The sequence below is a fragment of the Microcebus murinus genome, chromosome 12, assembly GCF_040939455.1.
Source record: "Microcebus murinus isolate Inina chromosome 12, M.murinus_Inina_mat1.0, whole genome shotgun sequence".
In the NCBI taxonomy this organism is placed as follows: Eukaryota; Metazoa; Chordata; class Mammalia; order Primates; family Cheirogaleidae; genus Microcebus; species Microcebus murinus.
The window spans coordinates 15,135,014-15,150,475 of record NC_134115.1 but is presented as its reverse complement, the minus strand read 5'-3'; the positions used below and the strand labels follow the sequence as shown (position 1 = coordinate 15,150,475).

The following is a 15,462-nucleotide window of genomic DNA, read 5'->3' as shown; positions in this document are numbered from 1 at the left end:
CCCAGGAGAGATTTAGGTGACTATATTGAGAAGCCGTTAAGCATATGGGATCCAACCATTAGGGCAGTGGATAATGGTCTTGGGGTACATAGTAAATGTGTGAAAAACAATAGCAAAAACAGCCCTCATATATGAAGTTCTAGCAGTAGCCCTACATATGGAACAGAGAGAAAGATATTCTGTGCACAACAGGATGGTCGAAGGCTAACAGTGATTCTTGACAGATTGCTGATGGACTGGGGGGCCAGAAGGGGAAAGATTCTTAAGAAGGATCAGATTAGAAAAATCCAAATCTACCATGTCCCTTGTCACTATTTAATGGCTGCTGATTCGATTTGCCTAACAGAAGGAAGGCAAGGAAGGCGAGGTCTGCAGGTTAGAGGGAGGGAAGTTTTGTTTTCTGAGAACCGAAGCTCTGCTTGATCTCATGTGAAATTCCTCTGAGGCAAGTGCCGAGACAGGAGCTCTGAGCGGGAGGGGAGGAGGGGCTGGCCTTCAAAGCCCCTGGGGCCTGAGCTCTCTGCAGCAGTGGGCATAGGTCAGAGGAGTGAGAGGTTGTCATGGAGAGAAAGCTTGTGACAAAGGCCTGTGCCAAAATGCTGGGCCTTCCCACTGCTTCCTTGGGGAATGAGGGAGCCCTTTTTGGAGATGTGTTTTATTAAGCAGAGCTGGACTCGGTAAAGAGCCCACAGAGTGTCACAGCACTTTGATGGGGACGTGGGGAATGGTTTTCTGAAGGAAAGCCTACTTTGTGGCCTGTGGGTGGCCCTCACTGGGCTTTCCCTCTTTCCTTCCTAACCTGCCTTGGTCTCTGCAGAAGTGGCTGCTTTTTTTTTTTTTTTTGAGACAGAGTCTCACTTTGTTGCCCAGGCTAGAGTGAGTGCCGTGGCGTCAGCCTAGCTCACAGCAACCTCAATCTCCTGGGCTCAAGCAATCCTCCTGCCTCAGCCTCCCGAGTAGCTGGGACTACAGGCATGCCCCACCATGCCCGGCTAATTTTTTCTATATATATACATATATATATGTGTATATATATATATGTATATATATATATATATGTATTTTTTTTTAGTTGGTCAATTAGTTTCTTCTATTTTTAGTAGAGACGGGGGAGGGGAGTGGTGTCTCGCTCAGGCTGGTTTCGAACTCCTGCCCTTGAGCAATCCACCCGCCTCGGCCTCCCAGAGTGCTAGGATTACAGGCGTTGCCTTTTGGATCAACAGCAGTAACAGGGGAGAACAGGGAAGGCCTGCTGTTGCCAAGATCCTCCGGGAGGCAGGTGGAAGCTACCAGTAGGGGGCAGCACAGCATGCACCTTAGTCTTCTGCTTCCCCCAGTGGCTCCCGGGCAGAGAGCAAAAGGCTATCAGACTGGTTGCCATTTGAGTGGTTCAAGGAGCCAAGAACCTGAGCTCAGGTGTGTTTGTCCACTAAGTCACTGAGGAGGCCTGGAGTCTGGCAGTTATTTCACTTGTATGGCATTCTCTCTCTCTCTGTCTCTCTCTCTCTCCCCTTTCTTTTTCTTCATAAATTTTAAAAATTCAAAAATGTATATGAGCACAATAACTTCAATGTGCAGAACTGTTTTAATATTTTTATCTTTTTTTGTTGCAAGTCTTTTCTCTTTCAATGAAAGAAATACTTTAGATTTAGTAAAATAAACAGATTAACAGCTTAGATTTCCTTTTTATAATCCCAGACCCATTCTCCTTGCCCAAAGTAACCTTCATAGAAATCATCTTTTTATACTTTGTATATAAATTTGACTGTGAACACTATGTGGTATTGTTTTCTGTGTATTTTTAAAAGGTCACATAAATTGTTTTATATTATAGGTATATATCGGTATACAATTTTGCTTATATTCTTTCTCACTTAGCATGGAGGTCTCTTTTTACTCAAATATATAAAATCAGATTCAATCTAATTCATATATTTGACACACCTTTATTTAAAAATTTTTGTTCCTTTATGATGGACACTTGAGTTGTTTCCAGCTTTTGACTATTAAAGTGACTATTGCAATATTCTATTGAGTGTATTCTAATGACTGTTATGTACTTGTTTCCTTGTATCCATATGTGAGAATTTCTCTTGGGTGAACACTTAGAAGTGGACTGGGCATGGTGACTCACAACTGTCAACCCAGCACTTTGAGAGGCCAAGGTGGGAGGATTGCTCAAGGCCAGGTGTTCAAGACCAGCCTGAGCAACACAGTGAGACTTCGTCTCTACAAAAAAATAGAAAAAAAATTAGCTGTGCGTAGTGGCTTGCATCTGTACTCCTAACTACTCAGGAGGCTGAGGCAGGAGGATTGCTTGAGCCCAGGAGTTTGAGGTTACAGTGAGCTATGATCATGTCACTGCACTCCAGCCTGGGTGACAGATACAGTAAGACTATGTCTCTTAAAAAAAAAAAAAAAAAGCAGAATTTCTCGGCCACAAAGGGTGCTGGTTTATTATAATTTTCCAGGATACTGACAAAGTACTCTTCAAAAGTGGTTGTATCAATTTTTGCTCTGTACAATGTAAGAGAAATTCCCTACATCTTTAGCAATGCTTTATATTGTCACATTTTAAGTAGTTTGTCAATCGAATGGGAGAAGGATAGTATGTTGTTGTTGTTTTAATTTGCATTTCGGATTCCTTGTGAGATGAGCAACTTTTCACATACTTCCTGGCCATTGAGGTGCCCCTCTGTGAATGGCCTGTTACTGTACTGGCTTCCTTTCCAACCCCAGGGTTCTTCACGCAGTGGTAGCTAAGAAGAGCGTCCTGGGGGTGGATTTCCCCAGCAGTTGGAAGCCAGCATCTCCACTGTGGGCATCTCTGCAGATGGTAGTTTACAAGGGGGAATTCTTGGAGTTGGTTACTGGAGGAACACTTGCTGACCTTTTAATCCAGCTCTTCTGTTGGTCTTTCCATTTTGACAAGGACAAAAATTTACTTATTTATCCTTCACAGTGGAAGAGTATTCTCTAGTGAATGTGTTCCATAATTTCACATGGTCCTCGTGATGGGTTCCAGCAAAATCTCCTGTCTGGCCTTATATCCAAGGACAGTGGTGCTTTGCTTATTTTCATCTCATGAATACTGTGAATTTAACCACTGACCAAGTTTGTAAATTAAAATCTGATGAAAATGCAATAAAAATAAAATAACCGACATAAATAAAGAAAAGGTAAAGATAAATGCTTTGGGCCACAGATGTTGATTAAGTACCTATCGAGTGTCAGGCCTTGGAAGCAGGGAGGAAACAACAATGATGCAGGTACAGAGAGATGAAGAACTCTCAGATGATTTCAGAACAGGGCAGGCACCTTCCAGCTAACTCAGCTGGAAGGAGTGGACAGAAATCCGAATCTGTGACTCGAAAGGAACTTGCACATGCTATCTATCCTTTTTGCTGTCAGTTGCATGAACACAGTGGTGCAATTTAGGGCTCTCTGGAATGCAGTTCTTATTGTGAGATCATTTAGACGAGTGAGGTCACTGTGATCTCTATTGAATATGTTAGTGGAATGGAAATCTTGGAAAAATATATCTAAAGTGTGATAATTTTAAAACATTTCATAAAAACTTGCTGTTGAAAATTGAGCTTTCAGTTCGAGTCTTGACCTGTTTCCTTTTTCTGTGTGTGGCGGGAGAGTGAAGGGAATGAAACTTCCTGTACGTCTATTAAGTGCCAGGCCCTGGGTATCAAGCAGAACCAAGATTTTTGAGAGGAATCTGTCTTTCTATCTTGGAGGCTGCTTTTTTTATATAACAGGGGGACAGTATTTGTATTCATCCTTTAAAAATCATTTTTCTGGTGTAATTTTGTTGGCTCAGAAAATCTACTTATATTTTAATTAAAAAACAAATTTTTTTTTCTAAAGAGGTAGCCACACCCTTACTGCACATCTTGTCATCATTTTCTTTCCCCTACAGGTAACAGGGACCTTTAGATGCTAAATATATTCCCTCCCCCCATTGTTTAATATGTTTTTCATTTTAACTTGTGTTAATAGCAGGGCCACATATTTGTTTTCAGTGTCTTAATTGGAATATGTTATTTATCTTAAACTTTTTTGAAAAGAAAGGGGGAAATTCATCCTGGCATAACTTCCTATAGTGCCTTTGTAACCCCAAGTGGTGTTCATCTGTCTGTCCGTCCATCCATCCATCCATCCTTGGAGTATCCTATGCAAGGTACTGAGCTAGGTGTTGTGATGCATATTAAGAGTTATACAACAGATCTAACTACCTCCAAAGAAGTTATGATTAAGAAAAGTGAATAGATAGGTATGTAAATAACTGTCGTACAAGGTAGAGTATAGGAAATTCCATGATGGTGATTTTAATAGCCATGGGTTTGTATTACCAGGAACTTTATTGATTAGAAGTGACAAAAATCCAGAACAAACTCAGGTTAGTGACATCTCACTTCAGAGATGGCTGGATCCAAAGGCTCAAGTGGTATTTTTAGGGTTTTGTCTCTTTATCTGTTTATCTCTATATCTGTTTAGTTCTCTTTCTTTCTGAATGCTGACTTCATTCTTGGACAGTCTCTTTGCAGAAAATTTCCCAGTGGAAACCCTGGGCCTGTGTCTTCAGCTGTGATCCTGGAGAAAGAGCAAGACTCTCTCTCTCTCCCAGCATTCATTTATTTAATCTTATCTTGGGAAGGATTCTCCTTGATCTAATTGAGGTCCCATGCATATCTCTAAGCCTGTCCTCGTGACCAAAGGGATGGAGTTCTCTGTCAGTTCACTCCTATACTTGAGGGTTTGCGGGGTGGAGGGAGAAGTGGGTTCCTGCAGAGAATGCACTAGGGCTACGTAGGGTTTATGAAATGTGTTCCTCAAAGGAGAAATTGGTATTGTTACTGACAACGGTGGAAGGAGTGGATGCTAGGCCAGGAAAAGAGAGAGAGGGGAGGAATGGAGGGAGAGAGAGGGGACGGGAAATGTACTTCAGTGTTTTGGGAGGTATAGGAGGGGGTGGCTGCTTCTCCTGGAAGGTGAGGATAGACATGACTTTTCTCGTTCAGTGATAACACCAGCATCCCCGTGGCTGTCACCATAAGGGTGAAACACCTTTGAGAGGTTGGCGATGCATTCCCAAGGTATTTTCACCTCTGTACACTGGTGATACCCTGAAAGGGGAAGAAGAACTGAACTTGTTAGGTGAAGTGATAAAAGGCGAGGAAAAAATTGAAACCTGGTGAATTGGTCATTGGCCATTAAATGGGTCAGTCGTGGTTTCTTCTCAGTTATGCTCAGTTTTGCACCCCTTGCTGTATTTAAAAACAGAAGATGATGCTAGGATAGGTGTGGGGGGTGGGGGTGGGGAGGAAACTTGGGTCACCATGGTGAGGATGGATGGAAGTTACCCCTTCTTCATGTTATTGCCTACATTCTGAGTCACTGGTGTTCTCTCTCTGCTTTGTTGCAGTTTCATTGCAAATCAGAAAAGGTTAGAAATCATCAATGAAGATGATGTTGAAGATTACGTGGGACTAAAAAATCTGTGAGTACCCAGTTCCTGTGCACATTATCACCGAGATTTTTCTTATTCTCTACTATGGTCGGGTGGGCATTCACTGGTTAGTTCTAATGTGCGTGCAATTTATGTATTTTTATAGGACCATTGTGGATTCTGGATTAAAATTTGTGGCTCATAAAGCATTTCTCAAAAACAGCAACCTGCAGTACGTGTAAGTAGAAGTTGATTCTTTTTCTTCCCAGGACCCAATTTATTCAGTATTTCCCCCTCTGTTTATTTTCCTTTTTTCCTAACTCTAAACCTCCTTTTTTAAAGTTAGTATAGCTGTGATAATAGCTTAGAAACATTAGCTTTGATTTTGTTTGATTTCTGAATAGCTTTAGAGGGGTACTTAGAACAGGCTGTTTATTCCCTTTCATGAATTTCTGGGCCAGTTCCATCTTGGATAGAGCAATAGGCCAGCAGCAAGGAGTCTGATGTGAAAACTATGTCCTTGTACAGAGTCCTTGGTTCTTTTCCTTGGAATCATGACATGCTCCCTGGAAGACATCAAACTAGTGGAACTGAAAGAAGTTGACTTGGCCTTGGCCTTCGTAGAAAACTAAAAATTACTTGTGCTTCCCCCACCCCACCCCCAAATAGGTCCTCTTTTGAACCTTTATTTTCTCAGAGTTTTCTGTGTGGAGAAAAAGCGGAGAAAAATCAATCATGGGGTCACGCCAAAGGTTCAGACAATTATTAAAAATAGGAAATGTTTTTCTCAAAGTCATGTTAATGCTTTGTCCAGTGAAGTCAAATGGAAATATGGAAAATGGCAGCCATTAGGGATTGGTGCTCCCCACCCCTGGAGTTTTCAGTGAGAGCTTCTTCCCGAAGGTTGTTTCTTGCACTCATTGGCCCTTTTTTTTTCTGTACTAGATTCTCTTTGGAACAACACCTCACAGGTCTCATAGTCCACAGTTTACCCATGGGACTCTCACCTGCATTATCTCAGTTGATTTTTTTTTTTTCTGACAAGTGGTAGGGAAGATCTTTTTTTATTCCCATTTCATACATAAAATAAGAGTGAGGAAGCTCTAGGACTTGCTCAGGTCCACAGAACATGAGTGGCAGAATCAAGACTGCAAGGCTAACCCTTCTCCAGGATTTTACAATCTGAATACAGGAAATAAAATTTGTACCATCCGTATCATTAGAGAATCAGCCTTTCTTCTAACATTCGTCGTTTTTCTTTTCTTGGGGAGAACAGTTCCTCGGCTGATTTCCATGCCAGTTATAAAAGAAATCATTCTTGTAGAGCAGATCACCTGGACACTCTGTTGAGATTTGTTGATATGATGGAAAATGTTAATTTCATGAAGCCAATATTGTGGCTTCATGCTTTATAGGTGGCATTAATGATGGAGTCACTTTAAAAATAAAGCCTTCAAATTAAGATATAAAACATTCTGCAAAAATGTGATAAAACTCCAAGAAACTTTATTAACACATTTCACTTAAATGCTTTTTGGCATCATCTCTGCAGTTGGTTTGCCTGCAAAAATCTGATGTCTGCGTAGGCCTTGATAGCATAAACAAGAGAGAAGTTGGATAGAAGAAAAAGGCAGAATGCTCTAATGCAATCACTTAAATGTAATTAATGACCTCAATGGTTAAGTTCTGGTATTTTCATTACAGCTGACCTTAGACCCAAATTACTCAACACACACATTTTACTGGCCTTTTCAGCTTATCTTTCTCTCAATGCTGTGATTTGGACAGTGGGCTATGGTTAATTGCAGTTTTATTAGTGTACTTATTTATTACTTTACTACACTTCTTAATTTTTTTTTGTTGCATGCTATTTATATGAGTATGAAAGCCACTTTGTATATTGTTTTCATGGTGATATGTGCTAAGATAATTTTGGTGGCATTCTTTGTACAGTACACAGCTTATATAAGGCCACATATCTGTCCCAGTCTTCCAGAGAGGTATTATTTGAAAACAGGAAACTAAAGAGATATACATATATGGTTTCCTTAGGAGGCAATAATTGGGATATCAATCAGTGATCAAACTGCAGAAACTCTATTGATATCTGTAGCCATTATTGAATAGTAAGACAGCAGAATTAGGCAAGTGTCAGGCAGTTACCAAGAATTTGTCATATGTCAGTAAGCTTTATACATTCACATGATGAAGGAGGCTCTTGATTGCTAAAATATGAAATTAAGTAGTTTGCTTTTGAGAAGGACAGGGAAGGAGGAAGAATTTATTCAGGTGTCTGCCTTTGCAGATCTTAGACCTAACCTCTGCTTGTGATGAGGACCTGGGGACTGGCTTGGCTCACTCTGTCCTGAGTGTCCACATGTAAATTGCACTCCTTCATCAAATGTCAACACGGTGGGGTGCAAGGGGGCTGATAAAGAAATGAGCAATAAAAGCTGTTTCTCTTTACTCTGGGTTATAGTAATACTGATTATCTCTTTGAGTTTCCCAACATTATAAAAATGTGTACAAGATCAGTTTATATCACTTTGGGTTTTTAGGGAATTCAAATCAGATGTCACTCTCACCACTCCTCCCCCTCCCCTGTCCGTATTAGCATCAGGTGGAGACTGCCCAGAGCCCAGTGACTGGTCACTGAGTTTATTTCTTGGTGCCTTTAATTCTTGCCCAGCCCCTAAGAACCCAGGGACTGTGAGAAAAGCCGGTATTTGTGTTTTCCAGAGGCTTTGCAGAGGTGCTAATTAGCTCCTTTGCAAAGCTCTAGAATCAAACAGTAAGAGGATTGTTGATTTTTTTTCCATCCCCTCTTCCTTCTTTTTGGCTTTTGGCTCCAATAATAAGTATGGTTCATAAGACTCATCCTGTTCTTTGGCCCGTACCCCTGCTCTGTGTGTGCTGACGGCAGCCCCTTGGGGCCGGGCTCCCAGGGCCGCATTTTCCCAGCTGACAGGGAAAACCTTTACAGAAAGTTTCCTCTTTCTTTGCTGCTTCTCTCTCTTTTCTTCGGGAGGAAGAGCAGGGTTTTTTGTTGTTGTGTTGTGCTTTTTTTTTTTTTTTAAGAAAGGTAGGACTCTCTGATGAAGATGAAAACATTTTTGCCTTAAAGACTGTGGCATATATAAGCAGAATGACTTTTCAATGCATTATACACCAGTGAAACCCATTCTTAATTTGCATTCCAAAAGAAGACATTTATGTGGGCACATTTTACAACTTCCTGGTGGGTTGTTTTTTCATGTGGGTGAGCACTTTACACTGGTATGAAGAGAGAAGATGCAAGTGTAGAAGGAAGAAGGGTACCCTGTGTAGGTAGGGGTTTGGATGAGTGGAAATCTCAAAATAGCATTAAGCCGGGAGTGGACACACACATTCTTGAGTTATGAGATGCCAGAGCGGGGTGTTCTTCATTCACCAGCTGACCAGCCATAGCCCATGTGTCAGCTCTTGGGTGTTGACCCTTCTCCAAAGATGACTAGTCAGACACACCAGGAAACTTTAGTGATAGTTTCAATGGGCTGACACCACAGACTAGCCTCAGGTAAGGGACCGGGATCACTGTCACCCTCCAATCTATAATCTCAGCTCAACACTTGCTTTCCCAGGCAGGAAGCACACACTGAAAAGTTCATTGGGTTCTCCTGGTTTGTTGAGGTCTTGGCTGTGTTTGTTTTTACATTCATGTTACTTATCAAACACATGTCTTGAGGCCCAAGCATTGGACACTCTTTAAATCAATTCAAACAATAAACAAATTCACAGAGAGAGTCAGTTGCCAGGATTATGGCTCTGAATTCCCCACCCCAAAATCTCATGGCACTGATCATTGGAAATTCCCATTCATTGAGTAAAACTACATATTTAGAATGTGTCAGTAAATTCATTATTCTCTTTTGATCACAAATATGTTCTTTCATTGTCTGGCTGGTCCAAATCTCAAGATGGTATGTTACTAGAATAGTTCAAGATAAAATCTGACTTATTCCTTGTTATCTGATTTTGTGTTGTTCTTATTATGAAATTATCTAGTTATCTCAGCATATGTAAACAATCTCAGCAGAGTTTTTCCATCGATAAATGTTCTTTCCCATAAACACATATTAAATTCATTTGATACTTAGGTTTTGTGTGCCACATAATTTCAAAATACTCATGATGCTGTTTAGCTTTAAAACATCTTTTTGCCCTACTGAGTATAGGTTCAAATTATATCTTATTTTACATATCCTCCTATTAATTGTTTCAAAGGTTTGGCTCTGTAGGAGATATATAACTTGGCTCTGAATTAGTAAGTGAAAAGCAAGCTTTTAGGTAAAAAAGAGACTAAAAATAGACAAATGGAAAATATGTTCCCCTTCCCCCAAAGGCAAGAACAGTAGGCAAAACTAAGCAATCACTCCAGGTGAAAGAAAGAGATAATGGGATCTAAGTAAAGCATGCATAATGATCAAATAAATTATATTTTGAAAACAAAATCTCTATTTGAATACTTTGTTCCTAAAATGTAACATTTTAAATTCACTCTTAATGTTTTTGATTCCTTTCAGCAATTTTACCCGAAATAAACTGACGAGTTTGTCTAGGAAACATTTCCGTCACCTTGACTTGTCTGAGCTGTAAGTAATGATTTTGTGTGGCATTTGGGGAAAAGTTTTCAAAGGAAAGGGTAATTAAGTATTTTTTTTTAAGTGAGTGATGTCGCAGATCTATTTTTATATCAAAATTCTGGAAAAATGATTTCTCAAGTTTGGGTCTCTTGGTTTTTTTATTCCCTCATGAAAACATGTTCAGTAATTAAAAGAAGTAGAATTCTCAGTAGTAACATATCATTAATGCTTAGTTTAAGTGTTGTTTTTACATAAATAATTTGTTTTCTAATAGAAAAAGATAAAAAGAAGGGGGATTTGTGTTAAAATGGCTACATAGCTCATGGTATCTATTTGGTTCCTGTTGGGTCCAGGACCTAAAGCCAAGCAAACCATTCAAGGGGGAGATACTAACAGGAAAAACTCTCCCTGCTTTTGTCCATCCTGGGGAAAGGGAGCAATGGAGGAGAGGTAGTCCTTCTCCCCAGCCACCCATCTTTGGGAGATTTTCTTCTAAGTCTGCCATTGCATTCACTATTTATCTTATGTCCTAATCCCTCTGCTGCAAAATGGTAAGAAAAAATATTGAAATGTGTTCATGATTTATAGCTAGCATTTCCAAGTGTGCTCAACTCTTTGTGTTAACATCATGAAGCAAATATGAACTTTTGTCATTCCTATGGTAAGGTACCCCAAAGAGCCCTAATGCAGAGGCTTTGCAGAGCAGATGTGGGCCCAAAAGGACAAGGCCTTTAATATCAGGCAATGGCTTTTGCTTAAACTGTATGTTGCCTGAATTATGGAGTCTTTTTGTGAAGATCCATCCCTATTCACAAGAAAATTGTATAGACTGGAAGATGCCACTCGTGGAGAGACACAAGTTAATAGGTGGTAATGGGGGTTACAGGTGAAAGTCGTGGCAGTTGGCAATTATGTGGAATAAACTTAATTCAGGGAGTTGAATCACTAGTGTTTCTAACACAGGAATAGGGCAGGACAAACTAAAGGAAGGTATGGGAAATAGAATAAGGTATTTGGTGGAGACATTCAGGGCATCATTGCATAAAATTTTCTTGATGGATTAAAAATTATAGTTTTAATTTCCAATTTATGTCTTAATATTCTCCCTGCAGCATGTCTAATCAATTCATTCAACAAATGTTAATTGTGTACCTGTTATAAATCAAACTGACATGGCACTAAGCCATGGGGATGTCAGGAGAAAAGTTTCTATGTTCTAGGATTCTATCATCCGCTGGGAGAGGTAGACACCTAAACAGATAAGTGTGATGTGCTGTAATAACCATTGCAAAAGGAGTTTGCACAGTTAGCCGGAGGAGACGATAGCTGCCTGCTAGTGTTGTATGGTCATTGGAACATCATTTTATTCACAGCTGAAACATCCCTCCACTTCTTTACCACCTCTGCTGCTTTAATTGTACCTTCTTTTTAGAAAGACCCTTTCGGTTTTCATGCACTCAGACTCCAGGAAACATATTGGATTAGTGGGATTTAAACTGGTGGTGGGTCTCTTCTGCATTATATTCCATATCTCATAGCGTCAAATCCTACTTTGGTGTTGGAGGGATGCTTGGAGGCAATCGAGCAGACGTAAACAGGTCTATGATGACCCCATTTTCCCCAGAGAAACTCCTGGAAGAGTCTCCAGGGATCCCTGAGATTCTTAGAACCCAAGCAGAAAACCACAGGAGTAAATGATGTTGCCAAAGCCCCGGTCCTGTCCTCCCAGAAGTCTTAAGCGTTGTGGTTAATGCCAGGCAGAGTCTATGTAACGATTTTAAATGGCCTTATTTAAAGGCTCATTACCATAAATGGAATTCATCTTAAATAGGCCACAGAGTATTATAAATAAGCATTTAAAGATTTTTTTTTTCCTTGTGGTTTTTATATTCCTCCTCACTATTTCCTCTTTTACCCATAGCAGGCCACAGGCGTTCAGGCAGCATGACTGAGGTCTGAATGGTGGTGGCTTTCTTTTCGTAGACCTTCCCGCAGTGGGCTGGGCAGCTCAACTGCCTTGCCCCCCAAAATCCCCGAGCTCGTGTGTGCGCATGTGCGGATGTGTGCGCGCGTGCACGCGAAGGAGGTCTGCAGCTCCCTTCTGGGTTCTCTCTCTCCTGTGCCCTCCCACTTTCCTGCCTCAATAAGATGGACTGGTTGCATATAATGCAGCCAGCTGGGGGTGCGAACCCCCTGGCACTCACGCTTTAATCTTTGCTTCAGATTGAGATGAAATTTTTTTCTGCCCCCACTGACGTTTGCGCTTATTAAATGAAAGCAATTGAGCCTCCCTAGCCTGGTCAGAAATGAGCATGCTAGCGTTCCAGAAAACTTGTCAGCGTCTCCACTGAAGATCTTCTTAATGACTATGTAATACCCATGATAAATTTGTTGTGGCACCTGTTTGCCCCATGTTGTGAGACAGTCTTTTCTATCCCATATTTTGGCTACTTCTGTTCCTATCTTGTTTCCCCTGTTGTTCTGTATGGTCTCCCTGTGGTGTTTGCACACAACAGAAGCTCGGTAAGTATCAGATAAATAAATGAATAGTAAGTACTGTCAGGCTACGAAAGTGGTATGGCTTTCAAAGGTTGCTGGCTAGAAAGAATTCGTAGTGTGGTATCTGATAAATACTAGCATAGCTAAAACTAAGAAAGGAGCCTGATCTGTTTGCATTTTTGTTCCGTGTAGGATCCTGGCGGGCAATCCATTTACATGCTCCTGTGACATTATGTGGATCAAGGCTTTCCATGAGAGTAAATCCAGTCCAGAACCTCAGGATTTGTACTGCCTGAATGAAAGCAGCAAGAATATTCCCCTGGCAAATCTGCAGATACCCAATTGTGGTAATTTATTTTTAAATCAATGAGTTCTAGTTGCTATTAATTATTCTCATTGCCTCGGTGTGGTAAAGAGTCTGGGAAGATTACCACTACCCAGATTTTATATGGCACGCTGTCGATGTCTCCAGTGAACCAGACAACATTTGTGTGCAGTGTGGGGAAATCGGCTGGGAGCAACTTTGCTGGGTATTCTTTGCAAGTAGAATATTAATTTGGAATGGGTGACTCTAACGTGCATAGAGGAAAAAAAGCATACTGTTTATTCCTTTGTTTGTTCGTTTGTTTGTTTATCCATCATCCATCCATCCATCCAAACAATATCTGCTAAGAGTGTGGCACTTGATTGGCACCCAGGCCAAGGATCTCAGGAGGACGGAAGTGCCCTGGCGGCACGAGCAGATGCGATTCAATCCAGCACTTTCCCTTACACTTGTCTTCCTGCCAGATGTCTGTGTCTCTTAATGGGGTGCCCTTGGTCTGCCCTGCCGCGTGCTTCTCCCCACGTCTGGGTTTAAGATCTCCTAACTTACCATCGTCCCCTACTCCTCTCTTCAGCGTTTTCATCTCTAGCATTTAAAAAGGGCACCACCGCATGGCAAAACCAGAGCTCACACGAGTGCTAGTGAGTTACGAGGAAGGGAAATCAAAGTGTTCTGCTTAGGATTTTACTATTCTTCGGTGACATACCTCTGTGATACCCACATACCCACGTTATTCCTCCTTTGAAATGTGAATCAGTTAGTCAACCAGCTAACAAGCCGCGGACAACCAGTTTGGTCTTGTGGCCTAGTGGTTGGTGCCACAACAGACAGCCATGTAACACCTGGTTCTTTGTCCTTGATGAACTTGTGTATTAACCACAAACAGCAGGCTCTTTGGTTTGGAAGACTCTCTTATTTGAGGTCTATTTTTGTTTAAGAGAAATATAGCTGCTGCTCACACCTAGTGAGAGTGTAATAAAAATAAAGATAAGTGTTTGTTTCTTACCCTGAAGGGACTTAGAAGACAGCCATCACCCTTCCCACAGATTTTTGTGTCACAAACAGAGCCCTTTGGTTTCATAATGGGGGGGGGGATAAGGCTTTGTTCTTTTGCCAGCTTCCTTCAGCTTTCTTTGCTAGCTAGCACTTACAAAGAAAAAAACTTTCAGTATATATTTTTTCCGGATTGATGAGAGGGTAACTGTGCTCTGTTCTAGTACAAATTTGCCCCGCTGAGAGACATTGCCTAGAGGGACAAGAAATCCAAAGTTGAGTCACCTGGCCTTTTGGCCAGCTCCCAAATCCTCACGGCTGCTGTGGCCACATTGGCTTAGCAACCACTGAGAGGAAAAGAGTGAAAGCATCTGACTCCTGCTCTGATTTCACAAACTGCCTTTTAATAGATGTCTGCTTTGCCCTTGCCTGAAACCAATTCTATTTTTTCAATTTTAATTTTTGGTCGTATTGTCTTGGCAGCCTTCCAGTAACACAGCCCACTTTCCGTGTTGTTGGTAGCCACTGTGGTTGGGGGAGGGGAAGTGCAGGGAGTGAGCTGGTCCTCATTTTTCATAATCAATTTGTCAATTTTCAGTTATTTTTGATTTATGTCTCCTACAAATTAGTCAATGAATTGTGTGTGTGTATGAGAGTGAGATTTTGAATCCACTGTCAGGAGGGCATGGGTTTGATTGACAGATTAGGACTGAATGGTTCCGTTCATGGTAGCATTCACAATTCATTTCAATGTTAATGATGCTTTTCCAAAAGCAACATTGTAGAAGAATGTGCCAGGCCAATTGATAGACTTATTTTTCTGTTTCTTTCCTGTTCTTAAATTGTTTTGTTCTTTCTCTGTTAATTTTTAGTTTCTTTAACAGTGTTTTTTTCTTATTTATAATTGCATAAATAATATAGAGACATTTTGTTGCAAAAATAAATTTCTATATTTCAATATTCCTATATTGTCTTTTTCTCGCTCATGGGCATTTCAGGTCAATAGTCATAAATCTATCATATTCTTTTTAACCATTGCATGGTATTCATGGTAGAATATGTCTCAATTACATTAAATGGTCCATGTTGATGGGCATTTTGCTTACTTCCCTTTTTTCATAACTATAAAAATGTTTCAGTAAGCATCCTTATTCATGTGCTTTGTGTATATGTACAAGTACAAAGCCTGTTCTAGAATACACAGGAGGAAACAGAATTTTTGGTGTATATGGTTTGTATATCAAAAAATGGTTCTATCAGTTTATAGCAATCCAACAAGGTATACTTTGCTATTAGCAAACTTCTCAGTTTTTGTCTTTTTAAGAACTACTATGTCATTGTTTCTGAGTTGCATTTACCTGATTACTATGGAGTATTTTATATGTTTATTGGATTGTGTTTATGCTTCAGTGAGTTGCCTGTTTATAGCCTCTATTTTACTGTAGAGTTTTTGTTTTTCTTTTGCTTTCTTTCATTGATAGTGCTCTTTGTATTTTTTCTTTCTTAATTGTCTGAAAGTTGTAAATTATGTTTCTGGTTTTTCAAAAATATATATATAAAGCAAA

General features: G+C 40.4%; 1 protein-coding gene across 7 annotated transcripts in view; it reads left to right on the top strand.

The window, feature by feature from the left end:
- Positions 1-15,462, top strand: part of NTRK2 (neurotrophic receptor tyrosine kinase 2) — a 345,071-nt gene that overhangs the window by 25,699 nt on the left and 303,910 nt on the right. For all 7 annotated transcript variants that reach the window (XM_076008574.1, XM_076008573.1, XM_076008571.1 and 4 more), the window contains 4 exons: positions 5,435-5,509; positions 5,625-5,696; positions 10,021-10,089; positions 12,772-12,926. In XM_076008574.1, the coding sequence (XP_075864689.1) occupies positions 5,435-5,509; positions 5,625-5,696; positions 10,021-10,089; positions 12,772-12,926 (371 nt within the window). The remainder of the gene's footprint in view (positions 1-5,434; positions 5,510-5,624; positions 5,697-10,020; positions 10,090-12,771; positions 12,927-15,462) is intronic.